At 36.2% G+C, this 18977-nt stretch overlaps 1 protein-coding gene across 1 annotated transcript; it reads right to left on the reverse strand.

Moving 5' to 3' along the window:
- Nucleotides 1-2119: 2119 nt before the first annotated feature.
- LOC124165834 (trifunctional enzyme subunit alpha, mitochondrial) lies at nt 2120-18821 on the reverse strand. The gene is made up of 12 exons (XM_046543361.1): nt 18705-18821; nt 18418-18530; nt 16243-16515; nt 14810-15060; nt 13886-14090; nt 9071-9246; nt 8153-8323; nt 7823-8045; nt 6912-7121; nt 5228-5423; nt 3429-3631; nt 2120-3342 (listed from the first exon to the last, which is right to left on the reverse strand). Exons 1-12 carry the CDS (start codon nt 18775-18777, stop codon nt 3142-3144), a joined length of 2295 nt encoding a protein of 764 aa, XP_046399317.1. The 5' UTR covers nt 18778-18821; the 3' UTR covers nt 2120-3141.
- Nucleotides 18822-18977: the final 156 nt, after the last annotated feature.

Here is an 18977-nt window from a genome sequence, read left to right on the forward strand (position 1 = left end):
AATTTTTCTACACTAAAATAATGCTTCAATGCTAAGTTTTTTTCCATTATCACAATTCATGCTACGTTGAAATTTTTAACAAACAGAAGAGATTCCAAGAGGCGCAACTTTGTGGAACATACGCCAGAACATCATAGTCATTGTTACTGATTAATGGACCATTAGTTCCGTGAATATGACACCTAATCATTGAAGCCACAGTTAATATTCAGAAATGTGAAATATCCAGTGTAATCATTATGCAAGTTAATAAAATCCTTAGCAGATTGTTTTGTCTGTATAACAGTTATGGAAATATAATATTGTTGACCTTGTATGTATGTTGGCATTGTCCCAATTTATAAAACTTAAGAGCCTCGAGGCATAAATATAGGTAACGAGCCAAACAGTCTTACAGTTCATTGAAGTCCCTCCCAGCCCAACGGTCAGGCCGCCTCGCTTAAACAGCTTGCTGCCACCACAGGACAGTTTTATAAAAATAAATTATCCAGTTTTTATCATTCTGTCAACTGAGATAAAGCTAATAGCACAGTAGCATATAGTTATTCTATTTTTGGCTACTGGTGTAGTTCTCATAGCTGATTCATCAGTTAGGGATATAACTTTATTTTTCTAATTATGGCGACAAGGAATAGATATTTTTACTTTGAAAAAGTCAGTTCTATTGCCAATAATGAGACTCACTAATAATTGAATGGTAAGTTGGATTTTGCAGGAAAACAAAGAAGTATTAAGTCGCCATAGTCGACTCCAGCCACAGATTCAACTATTTGGGGCTCTTTTTTTTCAGTGTTGAATAATGTAGCAAAAACAATTCTTTTACTTCAACTACCGGAGGTAAAATAAAGCAAGCCTTCTGCTGATGCATATTGTCTTCATACAATTATTTATCACCATAACAATTTTTTGAACTTAAGCTACTTCAACTGTGTACTACAACAACTGACAGTCTGTGAGGAAATTGAAAATTGGAAAGCCAGCAATGGTGTACCTTTAAATTATCTCGACTACGTGCAGCTATTACCTACTTTTGCAGGATTGACTGTATGAAACTTTCTTTGGTTTATAAGAGGCATAAATAGAAAAAAGCAAAGTGTTCCAGGTTGGCTATGGAAATATAAACAACCTTGGGGGACATTGCATGACGTCAGCTAAAAATTTAAAATTGGTTAAATTATACAAGAATTGCCATGAGAAAAAATTCCCCTGGACCGGGAATCGAACCACGGACCTTTGGCTTTCCGGGCCACTGCGCAGACCACTACGCTATCCAGGTTCTTTGGTTAAATTAGTCTTTATCATGAGGTTAAATTATATCTGATGCCTCCATAACTACAAATGGAGTCACTTGGAGAACAACTGACTGCATTGGGTGCTTTCCATTCATTGACACGAGTCGACTTGCGTCGCGGTTTTCGTGTTCCATTCTGTGTGTGTCGCCGACTGTTGTGACACAAGTCAACAAACTGTAACGCACAGGAATAGGAGAGTTATAAACAAATGCCGCGAGTCGACACAAGTCGACGCGTGAGTCGCATGAATGGAAAGCACCCATTGTCATCGTTTATTAAAGTTTAAGGCTAAACATTTTACCAGTGGTAATTTTGCTAGTACATATGTATAAATGCTATCAAAAAGGATTTACTTTCTCTTTTTAGAGTTTCAGTTCAACCCGAGGAAAAAAGAGGTGCCTCACTTCTCTCCCTTAATTTGTCCGGAACAGCTTCTGTCATTGAGTGAAGCAATTAATTCTCCTGGATGGAGTTCTCTCGTTGAATTGGGAAGAATCAACCTCTAGGCTAGAGAAAAATAATCAACCTTGATGCTAGAGAAAGATATTATGAACTTCGTGATCACAACCTTTTTTCATGTAAATTATTTTGAATTCGAGTGTTTACGTTGGCTATTTAAATATGAGGCTGTTTTCACTTCTTTTCTGTCAAAAATTTGCCAGCCTAAACCTGTAAGTTCTATCTCAACAACTAATCCCACGAAGTCATGGCCTAATTTATGTACTGAGAAATTGCATTTCACCTGTATACACGTAGCTGGCACAAATGTTACTCCGCTAATCTATGTAGTATATTTAATAGGATGGAATTTTCCAAGGCAAACCACATTTAAATCACTATATAAAATATATTTACTATACATAACTTTGCAATTTATATCAGTCAGGGTTTATCACAAGCATTGCACAACTACAATGCCAGTAAAATTGCATTGATGATTGGTCAAAATTTCCATTTACATAAAGGCTCATTTGTACAGCATCTCCAAGACTCATCAAATTAAGTATTCCAGTTTGCATTGCTCTTTCAAAAAATATAGTCACAAATCCAGTTGAAACAGTACATATTCAGAAAATAACAATGTATTTGCAAGTGCTTGAACTTCAAAGAGACTTGATCGAGTGGAAATTTCTAGGCAGTTCTTAAAAATGGGTCCCTCCAAAGCATCATTAAACAGTTAATTAAAAAACAAAAAAATAACAAACAAAATGACAATTAAGGCCAAATGAAACATGATGATAACAGTTCCTCAGGAACCAATGAATTATTTACGATTTGTCGACTAATGACAGATTCCCATCACAAATTAAGTTCAATTAACAAATTATTCATTTCAAAAAGCCAAACAATGAATATAATATGCATAAAAGCCTAACATATATTCCAATGATTTTAAGTTTTATACTGATATCTATCAAAGTTTTAATTAAAAAATGCACTATCTTAGATTAAATTTGATATCTTTGATTGATTCACAGATAAGCACATAAAACAGAACTAACATAAATGGATAAAAAATGAGAAAGTGTTTAAAAAAGGAATTGCCTCATTCCAGTACAAGTTTTTGAATGAGCCTTCACATTTACAAATTCCTATTTACAACAGTTGATACGGTGAGACAAAAATGGACATAAGAAGTAAAGTTAGTACCCCATTGTACAACTTTGCACAGGAAATAATAATACAAGTGGCAGACACATATTGGAGCAGGAACACCAAATATCCACACATTCCAATGCTTCCAAACCCAATTTTCCCAACCATTTATTCATCATCGGCACATGCATTTTCAAGGGATTGTCCCCATAATCAAAAAGGAACACAGACCTAACAGTCTTGCTTCAGTTTCCTATTTGTGAAATTTCTTTGAAGAATCTTTGGCATGGTCAAGAAGTAATTGACATGGAGTGAATGGGGAGCCATAGTGCTCTTCAAATTCCCTCATCTTGGACACGAATTTATCAGCACCAAAGTTGTCAAGGTGCCTGAAAGGACCTCCAGTGAATGGGGGATAACCAAGTCCAAACACAGCACCAATGTCACCCTCCAACTGTAACGAAAAATAAAAGATATTTATGTAAGCATTCTGTTGAAGCCTAGCAGACAATCAGACAGTAGAGAGAGAAAAATACTCACCGGATTGGCCAAGATTCCTTCCTGGAGACAGAGCACTGCCTCATTAACAAAGCGGGAGACCATTCTCATTTGCAGATCACCAGGCTCTGTAGACCCCTTGGGCTCTAAATGATGCCTCTTCATTAACTCAATGGCATCATCATTTACTGGACGATCCTTGGAACCCTTCTCGTACACATAACAACCTTTTCCTGACTTGCGACCTAAAATAAGAAAGGATAGGTGCATATTTTAAAGTAGGTCCATCAAATTTAAGGTTTAACTCGGTAGAACCTGACACGTGGCAAGGGGGGCTTTGGAGTCTTCAATTTTTTTTCCCTTGGGGCAACTACCTATGATATTTCTTTCGGGGAGACAAGTAGCCCAGGAACACTACATTTCTCCTTTGAGCCTTCATTTCACAGCAAAATAACTTCTTACTGTGTCTACCAATAACTAACAATGATTTTAACTTCAAGCATCATGGAATCGAAATATATAACCGATTTATAGAAATTTATCCTTTTTTGATGCATGCAAATTGACAAATTATTAGCAAAGGCAACCTGCATACCACCAAAGCACCTTCTGTACCATGGGTGGAAAGACAAACTGAGATGAAAATAATTTCATTTTCATATTGAACACACAGCAAAAAATACAGCAACTGAATGAACTTTGCTAACTTAACTCCACATACAAATGGGACTTGTAAACACTTAATTAATGAATGTTTCTGCAATAAGGACAACCCCTCAGACAGCAAAGCAGTTCTTTCATGGGGTTAATTTAAATTGTGAAATGCCTTTGCAAATTACAGTATATTCTCGTTATTACGAACAACCTTATTATGAAGCAAATCGTTTGTCCCAATGAAACAGCCTATCCAATCTATGGTAAAATAAACATTATTACGAAATTTTCATTATTATGAAATTACGAACCTCAGTTCCAGTCCTGCTGGCTACAAAAAGAACTTTATTACAAAGTTCCACAAATAAGCAACTGAATTTAGGTAGATCTACTTAACGTTACTTTACAACCATTGCACTACGCATAAGTTCTCCTCATGCAATGTGCGCAAGACCGTCAATTGTGGTTCTTTCTTCAGTAGGAGATACTTCAGTATACACACAACATCATATAATAACAGTCATTTCTGTGGAATTATGTTGACCCACTCATTACCGCACCTAAATAGGACGTACAATTAGTCCTCGTCCAACACACATTCGATTAATGAACTTTCAGAGATATGAATACACGAAAAATTCAAGTGTGCCCAAAATTTCAAATACGGCACTTTTCGAGTTGGCGCGGTGAAGCATAAAGGAACTCCCACTTTGGGCATCATCTGAATAAAGTATCACTTAATGGGATGTGAAGTCAGGAACTGTTCAGCATTTTGCCTGTTTTTCCTTCCTGCGGACAGATTTTTTTCGGCTCCGTCTGCGTCACGAGCCCAGCCAGATCAGTTCATCACAATAGTGAGTTCACACACAATTGTAATGCAGTGTTGCATTCTGCTGGATAACCACACTTCTCGATGCTAGCATAGCTAAATGAATTAAATATTCCTAAAAGAAACGTTCATACGTACTTCCTCATTACAAACCTCCGATTTTTTCAGTCCCGTCAACTTCGTAATGACGAGAGACTACTGTATAATATTAGCTAGACTCTATTCAATTTTTATGAATTAGAAAAAAAATATTAATTCATCAATGAATATTAAACATTTCCCCTGGCTTGCCCTCTAGTTTATGATTTTACTGTGGAAAGTGAAATAAACAACTCATTAAGATGTGTAAAATAGTTACCCAGGAAACCATTGGCTACCATATCCTTAAGTACTGCTGGGTCACCTCCACCGAATCGATCTCCAAAGGAAGATCCCAAATGATCAGCAATGTGAGCAGCAACATCAATTCCTACTTCATCAGCCAATGTAGCTGCACCCACAGGGAAGCCAAAGGTTTTTGTCAGCTTGTCCAACTCTTTAGGGCCCTGTCCTTCCTAAAAATAAAAAAAAAAATTCGACATCATACAAACTCTGCTAACATTGATATTCCATCACTCAGACTAAAATCAAGTAAACCAAAATCACCCTGCACCTTTAAGAAATTGTTGAGATCAATTAAGAAACCTAGTTAGAGATGTTTCAATGGTTAGAGTTAAACATGTTTTTACAGTCTCCAAGAATTCTCTGAAAATTTCTGCACTATGAATCCATTTTGAATCAATTTTGTGAATGGTTAATTTTTAGTATGCTTTCAAATATGTTGATCCCTTTGTTAGCCTAACTTGTCCCTTGTGTCACACTATCACATACGATTCTTGGATAAATAAAGTATTTCGGAAAGCAATGAAGGAATGTGGGACTGATGCACAGATAATCCGCACCCAGATACAGTGCAACCTCGATATAACGACACCCCACGGTGCACTAATAAACACTCGCTATAGCGAATTGTCGCTTTACCGGAGGTGGAGCAAATAATAGCCAATATACCTGTTACGAACAGATATACAGGAACAGGAGTGGTGCGGCGACAGATAATCATCTATCCGATAAACGTAAACATAAATCCAGACGAAAGGCGATGTTTTTTTGCATCACTAAATTTCCTTACTCAAATAACGACTAACTATTCAAACAATTTATAAGCGCCGCACTGAATAAAAGTCATGCAAACATTGTTTCGTCATCATTATATTTATCGAACGACAGTTTACCACATAAATTTGAGACTGAGCACTCCATTAACTTCATTTCTAACAGATCGCCAGCAATTACAGAGGTTAAGGAGTCTTCATGAAAGTCTTCCGGCGGTGAAACCCTCGCTATGGCGAGAGCCAACACCGAAAGGGTCTCGTAAAAACGAATTTTTTAACACGCTTATTATAGGGTCAATTGACGGTGCATCGGCTATCTCTCGTAATAGCGGGGGTGTCGCTATAGCCCGTACTCGCTTTAACGAGGTTCCACTGTATATAAGAAATGTCACACACTTGAAAAAGAAAGAGCAAAAATGGCTCGAAACAGGTCAAGAGTTATTATAAATTCAATGCAAGATCAATTAGCATTAGAAACTGAACTACCACAATAAGAAGGTGAAATATCCTCTCTTGAACACATTGCACTGAACTAGTGAAGTAAAATCCATCTCTCTTCCCTTGCCAGGACTTAAAAGGAAAATTATATCCAGAATTCCATTCTTTACGCATTTGATGACTTATCATCCCACCACCTGGTTTTTCCAATGAATCGCCAACACATTCCAGCAGCAAGAGGCAAGTTATTTGCAACATTCATGAAAAAGATATGATACTAACAACGCTGCATTAAAATTTGAAAGGTTTTGAATTCGCTTGACACCATAATTTCTAAAACAAAAGTATGATATGAGAATATTCTAATTATTCGGTTTAATCCATTTAGGTAAGGAAAAACTACAACATATAATAGAAAAGTATAAAAAAAAAACTGAAGTTGTTAGCTACCTGAAGTAACCTAATAACTTCAGCCATCATGGCAGCTAGAATTCTGGTGGTGTAAAATCCGGGACCATCCTTGACAGTGATCACAACTTTGCCTTGTTTGAGACCAACAGCAACAGCAGATGCTGCTGTATCTTGAGATGTCTTGTCATGGGTGATGATCTCTAAGAGTTGCATTCGGTCAACTGGGGAGAAGTAATGCATTCCAACAACCTGTAATAAACAAATATTTCCACAATTACGGATGGTTAAGTTGATTAATTTGCATTATCTAAGCAGCAATTACGGCTAAAAAAAGGTACCATACACCCTGACATTTGTTACATAAAAACAACTCTTTCTGAACGAGTTTTGCAGTGATTTAGTGCATTGAAAATTTTCACTGAGTTTTAAGTTTTTTGTCTCTTACATAATGATATTACCCAAAAAGGGCATATTCAGGTTATCAATACCACTTTCCCAGTATACACACTCTACCATTTGAGAAAAAAGTATTTCAAGTATTTAAAAAATTTATTAAACTGTAAGAGTAATTCTACAAGGATAGCCACATGAGTGATTACATAAAAACATTACATATTCAAGAAATATTGAGCAAAATCTCATTAAAATTTTGTTTTTCAGTCAATGGATTGCTAAAGAATACAGTCACAAGTTTCACTTCAGAATTTTCAAAGTCAATTTAATTCATTCTTTGGCTGGAGTTGATACCCTATTTTTTATTTGATGATGAAATAAACGCAAAAAATTCATATTTATTCCAGCAAAGAATACAATTGAAGATGATGCCAAATTAAATATATTGAGGGAATGCTATTTAAACCCTTAAAAATAATAATTCACCATTTCATAAAAAGTGGCAAGCAACCATTGAAGTATTTCTACAGTATACTGGTCATTTCACACACACATACCTTGTCAGGCCTTTTGCTACCTTTAGCAATTTCAGTGATAGGCAAGGCACTTGTGTTAGATGCAAAAACACAGTGGGGTGGAATGTATTTTTCAACCTCTTGTATAACTTTGTGCTTAATCCCCAAATCCTCAAATACTGCTTCAATCACCATGTCACATTTCTCAAAACCATCATATGCCAAAGTACTGTCTAGATGTGACAAGTGACGATCGCGCTCAAAGCTAAAGAAAAAGACCAAAACTTCAGCATACAAACCAAAAACTTTTTGCAACACTATCGTTTCAAAAATGACTATGATGCAGGGACAACTAGCAAAGAAAAAAATTACCTGGACATCCTCTTCCGCTTGACAGCCTTATCCAAACCAGTTTGAATTTGATTCTGCCCTCGAGCTAAGCCAGCCATTGTTGTGTCCTTCATTATAACATTATAACCCTTGTCGATGGAAACTTGCACAATACCTGCTCCCATGAGACCAGCACCCAGTACAGCAATGTTCCTTTGAATTAGTAAGGAAAACATAATGTAATCTAAATCTCACATGAACCTAAGATACAAAAACCTACATGATTTCCGGTGAAAATTTCAAGTAATAGTTACTACGCTGGAACATTCCTACCTAATTCCAAATATACTATAGTATCAAGTAACACCTATCAATAAAACTAAAAAGAAATTTATGTAACGTGATGCTTCAGTTTTACAATGTTTGCTATAGCACAACCCACAGATGGGTTACACCTGACCTCCACCCCCTGAAAAATTGAATTGATGACTGCATCTAAAAGATATACAATGTGGTTTATTCAAATATTTTATCTGTACATTTACATTCAAAATTCAAAAAATTGTAGTTATCCTCAAAACCCTATATGCTTATGAAAACACCTATAATATTGTAATAAGTACGTAAAATGCAGTATGAGAAACACCAATAGTAACCAATTGACACATAAGTATTTTGGCATGTAATTCTTACAACCAATGGAGGGTGGCTCAGATAAGTCTAATAGTAGCTGAGATAATTCTTCAGGCTTGTCATTCTAGCACATTAATGTTCTAGTTTTGAACTGAAGAATGAGGCTCTTAAATTAAGGCAAGATAAAAGATCTCCCAAGGTAATGAAAAACCTATTGATATAATAACATGCCAAAGTATGTTTATCAAAAAATCATCTTAACATTTCAGATAATGTCCGAGACATAGCAGTTGCTAAATGAGATATAGAAAATGTTAAATGACTTACTTGACCTGAGTTTGAGGTTGTCCAAATCTGTTCTTCTTACATTCAGTCTGTCCATGGAATAAACCGATGAGACCACGGCTTTGAGGAGTCATAGCCAATTCACCAAATCCTTCCCTCTCCGCCTCATAGCCAGCTGCTTCCCCCTTATCAATTCCAGCCCTTATGACTTCAAGAATCTGTAGAAGGAGAGAGTAAAATAAAGAAAGAATAAAATAAAGAGTAAAATAAAGAAAAAATGTTCATGTGAGATAATAGCAAGGCCATACAATATCTAGGAGGGTGTAAAAAAGAGAGAGGGAACATAGTTTGTTCACTGTAGAACTGAATGATAACCTATTGAGCAGCCAAAGGATTATCATAAAGGAGCCAGTTCCACAAGTCAATCCCATTAAAATAAAAACTTAGTTAGCTTCCAAAATTATCATAATCATAATTTATTCAACATTAAACATAATACAATGTAATAGTCTTCGTCAAAGAAAAACTAAATCTAGAATATACAATTTAGAGTATTGCTCTCCAGAAATTCATTGAGTGAATAAAAAGCTTGAGTCACTATCCACGAGTGAAGAACACCTTTAAACTTTCTTAAAGTATAATTTCTTGCCTCTTGAGGTAAGTGGTTGAACATGCAAAGTTTAACATGGTCAAAAGAATTTTTTGTAGTTGACAGCCTACAGTGGGGCTGTAACAGATTATGTTTGAGCCTTGTGTTGTAATGGTGGACATCAGCACCAGTTTTATGGCTGTCAATATTCACTTTCACATTTATTAAACATTTAAATATATATAGACCGTACAATGTCATAATCCCTTGCTGCCTGAATAGTGGTTTGCAGTGTTCCCTTACGTTAGAATTGGTAATAATCCTAATGGCTCTTTTCTGTAGAATGAATAACTCTTTAGATGAGGAAGAATGGCCCCAAACCTCAATGCCATAGGAGAGGTGGCAGTGAAAAATGGCAAAGTAAACTGCTCGAAGATGTTCGGCAGGAATGAGTGTTTTCAGTTTTCTAAGGAGGAATATGGCTTTTGATAACTTAGCAGTTGTAGAGGATGTATGACAATCCCATGTTAGTCTGCAATCAAGGTCAAAGCCCAGTAGCTTTAAATTTCTAGTGTGGTACAGAGTAGGGCTTAAGGAGAACACCATTTGTTGGGTTTTATTTGTGTTAAGGGCAAGCCTGTTTGCTGAGAACCATTCTTCGGCCACTGAAAGGATAACATCCGAAGGATAGGTGGGGTCATTTAGATCATGTATGAGAGTAGTGTCGTCAGCATATAAGACTGACGTGCAAGGAAGATGGTGTGGGAGATCATTAATCAAAATTAAAAATAAAAGAGGACCGAGGACTGATCCTTGTGGTACACCATGTGTTACGTTAATAGGGGCAGACAGTGAATTATTCACTTGAACACATTGCGAGCGGTTTGTTAAGTAGGACTCCATGAGTTTTAATTCAGAATTCAGAATACAAAACTGACAGTCTGGCATCACTTCATGGAACCAATTCATCAAGAAAATAAATGGCAAGGTAAACCGACTTTGTTTCTCAACACAAAATAACTTTGTACAGATGACCTAGCTTTTGAAGTAAGACTATCTTCAGGACCTCCTAAGATCAATATTTCATACTCATTTCTGATGGTTACACTAACTGCAGAGTTTGGAGTACTTTAACTGTAACATCTTTTGCATAGAAAAACTAAGTCAGCACTGTCATTTACATAACTGCCAATAAAAAAATAAACTTTCAAAAGATGCACATAATGCAACAGTCACGGTTGTTGCCCTATTCTTATAACCCAGTACATGAACTTCTAAAACAATCCCAACCCATTGCTCTCTCCTCTGTAACAAGTGCAAGTCCATGAAAAGAATTTTAATTTTTGGCTGTAGTTATGAGGTTAGGTACAGGTGTCAGAATCAAATGAAGCTGAAGATTAGCTACATAATAGTGAGCGTGGGGAGGGGGTAGCACATCTACCCTCTCAAACACACAGAACCTGCCACCATAATTTTACAGGCCGATTTATAGAAGAAATAAGCAATGAATTATCCCTAGGGAGCATGAGATTCCAGTATCCATATGTCAACATTGGTGTTCACAGGAAAATTAGCACAGAACCTGGTTAAATAATACAGAAACCTCTCAATAACACAAACAACGTTAATATGAAATTTTCGTTTTTACAAAGCAAATCATGGGCCACGACAAAAAGGCTAATCCAATCAATAGTAAAAGAAACATATTAACGAAATTTTGGTTATAACAAAATTACAAACCTAAGTCCCGGTTCCGATGGTTATAAAATTAACTTTATTACAAAGTTCCACCAATAAGCAATGGCGTTTAAATGGATATACACTACGCTACATCATAATCATTACACTACATTTAAGTTCTCGTGCACTCTTCCCAAGAGCATCAATTATGGTTCTTCCTTCAGTAGGAGATAATTCAGTATCCACACAACATCATATACTACGCTTCATTCCTCTGGAAACATGGTAACCCACTCATTAACACTCATACATTACAAACAGTCTGTTCTCTTCTAACGAACATTTGATTTACAAACTTTCAGATATACGAACATTCAAAAAATTGAAGCGCACCCAAAATTTCACATTTGGCACCGTTGGAGTTGGCCGATGTGACGTGGTGTGGCATAAAGGAACACGCACTTTGGGCACAGTCTGAACAATGTGTCCATTAAATCCCTTGTGAAATCTGTAACTATTCAGCATTTTGCCCGTTCTCCCTTCCCGCAAACAGCACTTTTAGGGCTCCATCCAAATCACCCATGCAGCAAGGTCAGCTCATCACAACCGTGAGTTAATGCAAAATTGTAATGCGGCGTTGCATTCTGCAGGGTAACTACACTTTTTGATGCCTTGGTAGGTAATCAACTTACGAATAAGGTCTCAGAATGCATTTTGTTCGCATATCAAGGATTTATGATATTAGTGCATAATTTAATCACATATATCACACACATGACTCTGAAGCTATTCTACAGGGCGACTACAGGTACAGGAGATTGAAGAGACAAGCAATTTTGGCAAGGTATGTTTTTTTGGGATGATTCCTAAAAGCAATGCTCTTATGTACTTCGTTATTACAACTCCACTCGCTCCAAGAACCACATTCATCTGCACAGTTATAACCTGACTGCTGCTCAACATGGACCGCTTCACTCTGCTTCCCTTATATACAATAAATTGCCCCAATCAATTAAGTTAATTATATCTCCCCACACATTCAAATGTCAATTAAAGAAAATGTTGCTCAATTAAGTTTACTACTGTGTTAATGAATACTTTTGTGACCAACTCTAAAGGCAGTTTTACACGGTACACGGAATTGCGCAGGCTAGAGCTGCATTAATTTCTAAAATGGCGTGGAATTGCGCGAATGCATGAACGAAATTAGAACGGGCTATTTTGCCGTCTCGCATCCACGCATTCTCGCATGTGTTCTAGCAATTCACCACTTTACACGGCGCAATTTTGATTGCGCCTTCACACGTACGTCAGACTGCACAATTCCGTGTACCGTGTAAAACGGCCTTAATGCTATGATTAGAGTATCTTGAAATATAATATGTGTCTATATTGTGTAAAGTGTATATTTTTATGTTTTCATGACCATGTTCTATGTCAAATTTCCTTGACCAACGGAACAATAAATAAATATATCACAAATATCCGGTTTTTCGCTTCTGTGAACTTTTAATCTTGGAACGCACACCCGAGCCACCCCTCACCCCTAAATCCTAATTACCCTAAAAACCCTAAATATGGGCTGAATTTAAATTTATAGCTAATTTTTTCTATAAACAGGCCTTAAGTTTCTTGCATGAGTTTCCACTGCATCCCATGCACTGAGCATGTTTTTAGGTTCCTTCCATAATAACATCTTGAAGAGATTTTTCACCTGCTTATCTGAGAGTATCCAGCAATAGCAAATGATTTTCATCCTGGCTGAAGGACACCTTCAGCGTAGAGTGAGAAACTTTGCCATTTTGATGATTCTAGAAAAGATGATGAATACCTACTTAAAAACCTCCACTGATGTACTGACAGAGACTCTCTTTCCTAATCACATCAAACTACACTACATAACTGATCTTTCACCAGTCTTCTTAGTGGCATAGCCAGGAATTTCGTTCAGGGGGGGTCCAAAATCAGGGGGGAACATTTTTGAAAAACAGGGTACTCAGTAGAGGGTTTTTAACTAATTTAAACGCTTGTCATAATTGAAAAAACTTTATTCGTTAAAAAAATATTTTGTAAATTCATGATTTTCCCATATTTTGTTATTTTTCATGGAGAAAATTAATTGTGCTTTTATATTTCTGGGGGGGTCCGGACCCCACCCCCTGGCTATGCCACTGAGTCTTCTTGCAATACCCAAGATTTATGCTATCAAATGTGGCTGTTCTTTTTTGTAACAATGACTACTTTACATTAATTGCCAAGAAAAAATTCCTCTGCACTGGGAATAGAACCTATGGATTTCCAAGCCACTAGAATACACCAAATAGCCTACTTTATTCCGATTTTCCACATGGGAGTTTTGCAAACCCTCCCCTTTCCTACTACATTTACTAGCCAGCTTTGGACCCCTTATATCTAAAGATTCCATTAAGCCAACTTTAATACCACTAAAATAATATCCCTTATAAAAGCTAATTTCACTTTTATCCATTAAAATCTATTATTCAGTGGCTACCCCCTATTGACTCTCACTAATTTTGCATTTGCATGCATGATGGGGCAAAATAAAGATCACTAAATGCAAATAATACCTTGAGAGGAGCAGGATAAAGCCCTCCAGTCATCTTCATGACTTGGCCTTTGGCTTTGGTGAAGACCTGGTCTTTGACAAAATCATACTTAAATGCAAAGTCCATTAGACGCTCCATTAAGCCCTTCTTTTTCTCAGTCTTGATAACTCCCTTAGCAATGTCTTTGGCGGCCTGCACAGCAACTTCTTCTAAATACTGCAATGTCCTGGAAAATTAGCATAGAAAAATACTGAACAACAGAATACTATTATCATGGATGTTTCAACAATTGATTTTGATTTTACTAAGTCCAAAGGACCCAAACATTTGAACTTTGTTTTTGTAATAGGGAGATTGTATTCTTGTGCTATGGATTGTATGCATTACCACCATGCAGGCAATTGATTACTCTCAAAAATTCACTTCACTCACTTTCTTAGGCCAGTATTTGAGTAAATATGGGCCATCATCAAACATACACAGCAATGACCTTAAATAGCATACATAGGTTGAAGTTCTTGACTTCATTTCTTCGACTGAATTTTTAACTATACACTTGATGAATTGAAAAAATTAAGCTGGTTAAAATACAGTGCACCTTAGCACACCTGAGGGAGCATAATTTCAATCAGAAATACCCAGATTGAAAATCATGAGTTGATAGCCACCCAACTATGGTTAATTCAATTTATCCCTAACAGCTACCAATTTTCTCCCACATTTTCGAGATTTAGCAGAGGGATTTAAAATTTCTAGATTTTCCTTGCTTGAAACATCCCATTTGAATGGTAAATCAGAGTTCCATATCACTACTAATTGGGTTTCAATAATAATTCATAAGATTGACATTAATGCAGATAAGAAATCAGTAAAGAAAATTTCCTTTGCTTTAAAATGACCATGCTCAACATAAGGAGAACCAGAACCTATAAAACTGCGACTAACCTTTCACCAGCAGGCATCAAACCGGGACCAATAGGATCAACTAGCTGATGCACAATGCCCATCTTCTTTGCACGATCGGCACGTATTGTTTTGCCAGTTAATGCCATGTCGAGAGCATTGGGAATGGAAGTTACCTTAGGCAATCGCACAGTCCCACCACCACCAGGCAACAGGCCGAGCATTACCTCGGGCAAACCAAGACCTGTCTTAGCATCCTTAACAGCAATACGATAGTGACAGGCTAAGGCTACCTGAAAGTATAAATAAACATTCAGTAGATTTTTATATTATACCTATTACCAACAGTTAATCATTTTCAAATAAAGAAATGAAACTTTACAAAAATGTTTATATTGACTGAACTTTTATCATAAATGTCTTCATTTCAGTTAAAAGCAATTTTGCCATGCTAAGCCACAAACCCTTCATAATCCCATGGTATTGAACGAATTAAAAAATTATTTACCAACATGTCATTGAGTACAATTCTTCATCTGAAAGCTCAAAATTAAGTCATTAAAAGATCCACTTCTTCTAAGTATTAATACATACGTGACCATTTCAAAAAAATCATTGTGATTAAAGCGAGATTCAATAACTAGTGAAAAAAAAATTGCCTATCATTCTGACGTGAAGTTCTAACAGCAATTTCCAATCATAAGGTAACTAGAGAATTAATGCCTACTAATGATAATCGATGAGCTAAAAGAACAAATATGTAGATATTTGTCAAGCTAATGATATTCCTGAAAGAAAGATTATCAATAGAAAAGAGCCGCATAATAGGTAGCAGTAGTAGTTCAGGGTTGTCACAACATTTCTAAATGCAATTTCCCCAAAGATTGTTCCATCACAAAAATGTTTAATTTTCCCCCATCTTTTCTCACTCTCCTTTCCATGACTATTTTTTATAAGTTAAATTTAAAAATCAAATTATAATAAAATATGAATATTTAATAGGAGTGGCAATAAAATACAAAATTCTTTTACAAAATATGTACTTCTCAAAAATATATATGTATCCTTTTTACAATGAACATAGAAAAACTGTAATTTCTACACTTAATTTCAGTCAAATAAAACTGAATTAAGTTGCCCAGTTTTAACTTAAAACAACAGTTTTTATAATGAACTCACAAAGAAACTGTAGTTTAATAAAAAATTTTCAGCATTTCTCATACCAAAGAAGCAAGTCCTTAGCCAGTGTTAAGCACAGAGGTTCTTTTGATTACCAAATCAAAGAACAAATGTTACTCATTTTCATAGAGGATATTCCCTGGCTGTCCCATATTTACATCGCCCGACTCAAATCCCCCGACTTTTCTCTGACCTGTTACCACCCAGTAGTTTACCCCCTGAGCACCACTCGAACTTCATATGCACAAGAAAAGTCCTCCACAAGCAGCAGATAGCATTAAAAGATCTAAACATACCTCCAATCCACCTCCTAAACATGGACCCATTATCGCAGCAACAAGAGGCTTTCTTGAATTTTCAATCCTGGCTAGAATCTTCTGGCCATCCTTAGATATTTGAGAAACCTCTTCCTTGGTTTTGCATGCTTCAAGCATTTTGATATCAGCTCCAGCAATAAATGACCCAGGTTTTCCTGATATTAGCACAGCAGCTACAACACTGGCATTGTTTTCAAGCTCGTTAACTATTTCCTCCATTTCCTCCATCACTTCTTTCTTCAAGGTATTCATCTGCAAGCAAATGACCAAAATTTTCATGGATATTTTTCAACCATTTCACAGAGTATGCATCATAAACAAATGTATCTATTGTGTTAGCTATGGTTCCAAATCAAAATAAAGACACCAGATTTTCTCACAAAGATCAAATGTAAGCATGTATTTTCTAAGGAATTCATAATTAGAAAAGTCACTTAATCACAGGAATTTGGGGGTTTGAACCTACCTATCAAGTTTGCATAATATATATGAGTTCTCTTTTTTATGTATCCTGTTTTAAATTCAATATATTTGTAGCTAGACTGCAGAGAAACCATTTAATGTGAAACGATTTACAGTGGAATAGAGAGCAATGATTGCCTACACTTGATTATGAAGTGAATGCCAGTAGGCAGGAATGCAAATGAAACTAGATCATGGAAATAGTGACAATGGAAGCTTACTTAAGGAACAGAGTATGTATTAGGGTACTGAATAAAAATCAATCATCCACACCAAAGAGGAAGCAGAGGTCTTTGAGCTCCAATGAATAACTTAGGGGATTGGAAGTTAAAATTTTTTAAGGAATATGATGAATAAGAAAGGTAAAATAGATCAAATTGTCGGTTACCCACTCAATGATTCAACCTGAAGGTCAGTTTTGAAAGGTGAAGAAATAGCTCATTCCAGACTAAGCCAAGGGCATATGAATTCCACACATTCAGGAAAGATTTTCCTTTTCCTAGGCAACCTTGCACCCTAAGGATTTATGTTAGGTGTGTCAGAAGGCTTCAACCTGGGATTTTAAAATGGTATCCTTCTGTCAGCAGCCAAGCACTTTACCAAACAGGATATTGGGACCTAACTTTTCCTGGTATTGCAGGAGGTCCAGGGAAACACCCCAACTGCCAACCAGGCAGTGAAAGACCTCTGATATAGAAGATTTATGGTACAAGCTTCACCATTGAAGAACATTTGGATAAATGAAAAGTTGGTAGATTTTCAACATGCTAATTCAGTATTTGCCCACAAAAGTTCAAGTTAATGGGGGAAATGCACCGTCAGCATTGGTGATAGGGGCTGTGTAACATTCTAACATCAAGTATTAGGATAGGACACTACCTGACCAATTCTAAACAATTGTAGAGCAACTAATATGTGAAAGTAAAGTAACAAAAATTAAACACTATGATAATACATAAAACTCTACTATCTATAAAAAAACGTAACAAGTTTAAACTTACTTGAAAGGGTTTGCAGCCACCAAGTTTAACCCCAAGCCGACTATAAATTTACGGCTGTATTACTAATTTATTAACTAGCACGCTTCGTTAATTACTGAGAACGATTTGTATTTTTATGAAGAGCGACTTTTTAATTCAAATATATACGAATAAATAAGAAAACTGCCAAGAATTAGATTTTCTTATATGCAAAACTTGAACATTGTCCATCGTAGACGAATTAATTTCAAAGGAAGATTTTACCACAGCAATTAAGGATTAGAAATACAGAATGACAAGTACAAATACGTCAATAGTTTATTACTAGAAATTTTATTTCTCATTATTCTAAGGAAGTTAATTCAAATGTCAAACATCCAACTATTTTTTGCAATGCTGGCATGATGGACAACGCCGACGTGGTCTATTTTTGGATTGAAAATGAACTTGAAGCAGTGCCATATGTTTTGGCCGCACTAAAGGGCAAGGTGTAAATATTGAAAAAATATAACTAAGTTCCCACCAGTGCCATAGATAATTACGAGATAAAATGAACTTAATTATCGTTAGCCACATCAATAAATTTATCCATGACATTTAAATAAAATAATACTCATTGACATTACAGAACCGATGAATGTGTAACTGCGCTGATGGTATCGGCACATACTAGAAAATCACGGCAAAAAATACCCCTTCACTCAATGCTAACCTTTTGCCCCGGCGAATCAAGTTTGATAATGGCAACTCCATCCTTAACTTCGTATTTCGTATGCACCCTGTTCATTACGGGTGTCGTTGACAGGCACCTATATGCATTCCGTTCTGAAAAATAAATTAAATTCTAAAGTTAATGAATTACTTGAAATGAAGTTTAGGCCCCCCTGAGAAGGCCAAGCCATCTCCCCGATAAGAAGGATATCTCGCGGAACGAAAAAATTTATACAATATGTGTTTAATACCACAGAAAACAAATAAAGTTTGGTATTTTTCGATTACCTCGGTATTTAAGGAACTGAAAGGCGTTACTTGAAGCCTTGTTTAAAGCCGCTATGCACCTGGAGCTCGCCATTTTGACCGACGAACGCGAAAGGAAAGTCACCGTCCGCTACATTTATGTTAATTCAGGTGATGGAGTCAAATATATATCTTCATGATAAGGGAAAGTTATTTCACGTGGATGTTAAGAGGTAAAATGAGTGCAAATAAAATACAGCTATTTTAATTTAAACATATTTTACAGCATTCATAGGACATTTATGTCGCATTTTA

This window comes from Ischnura elegans, chromosome 9 (genome assembly GCF_921293095.1).
Source record: "Ischnura elegans chromosome 9, ioIscEleg1.1, whole genome shotgun sequence".
Classification (NCBI taxonomy): Eukaryota; Metazoa; Arthropoda; class Insecta; order Odonata; family Coenagrionidae; genus Ischnura; species Ischnura elegans.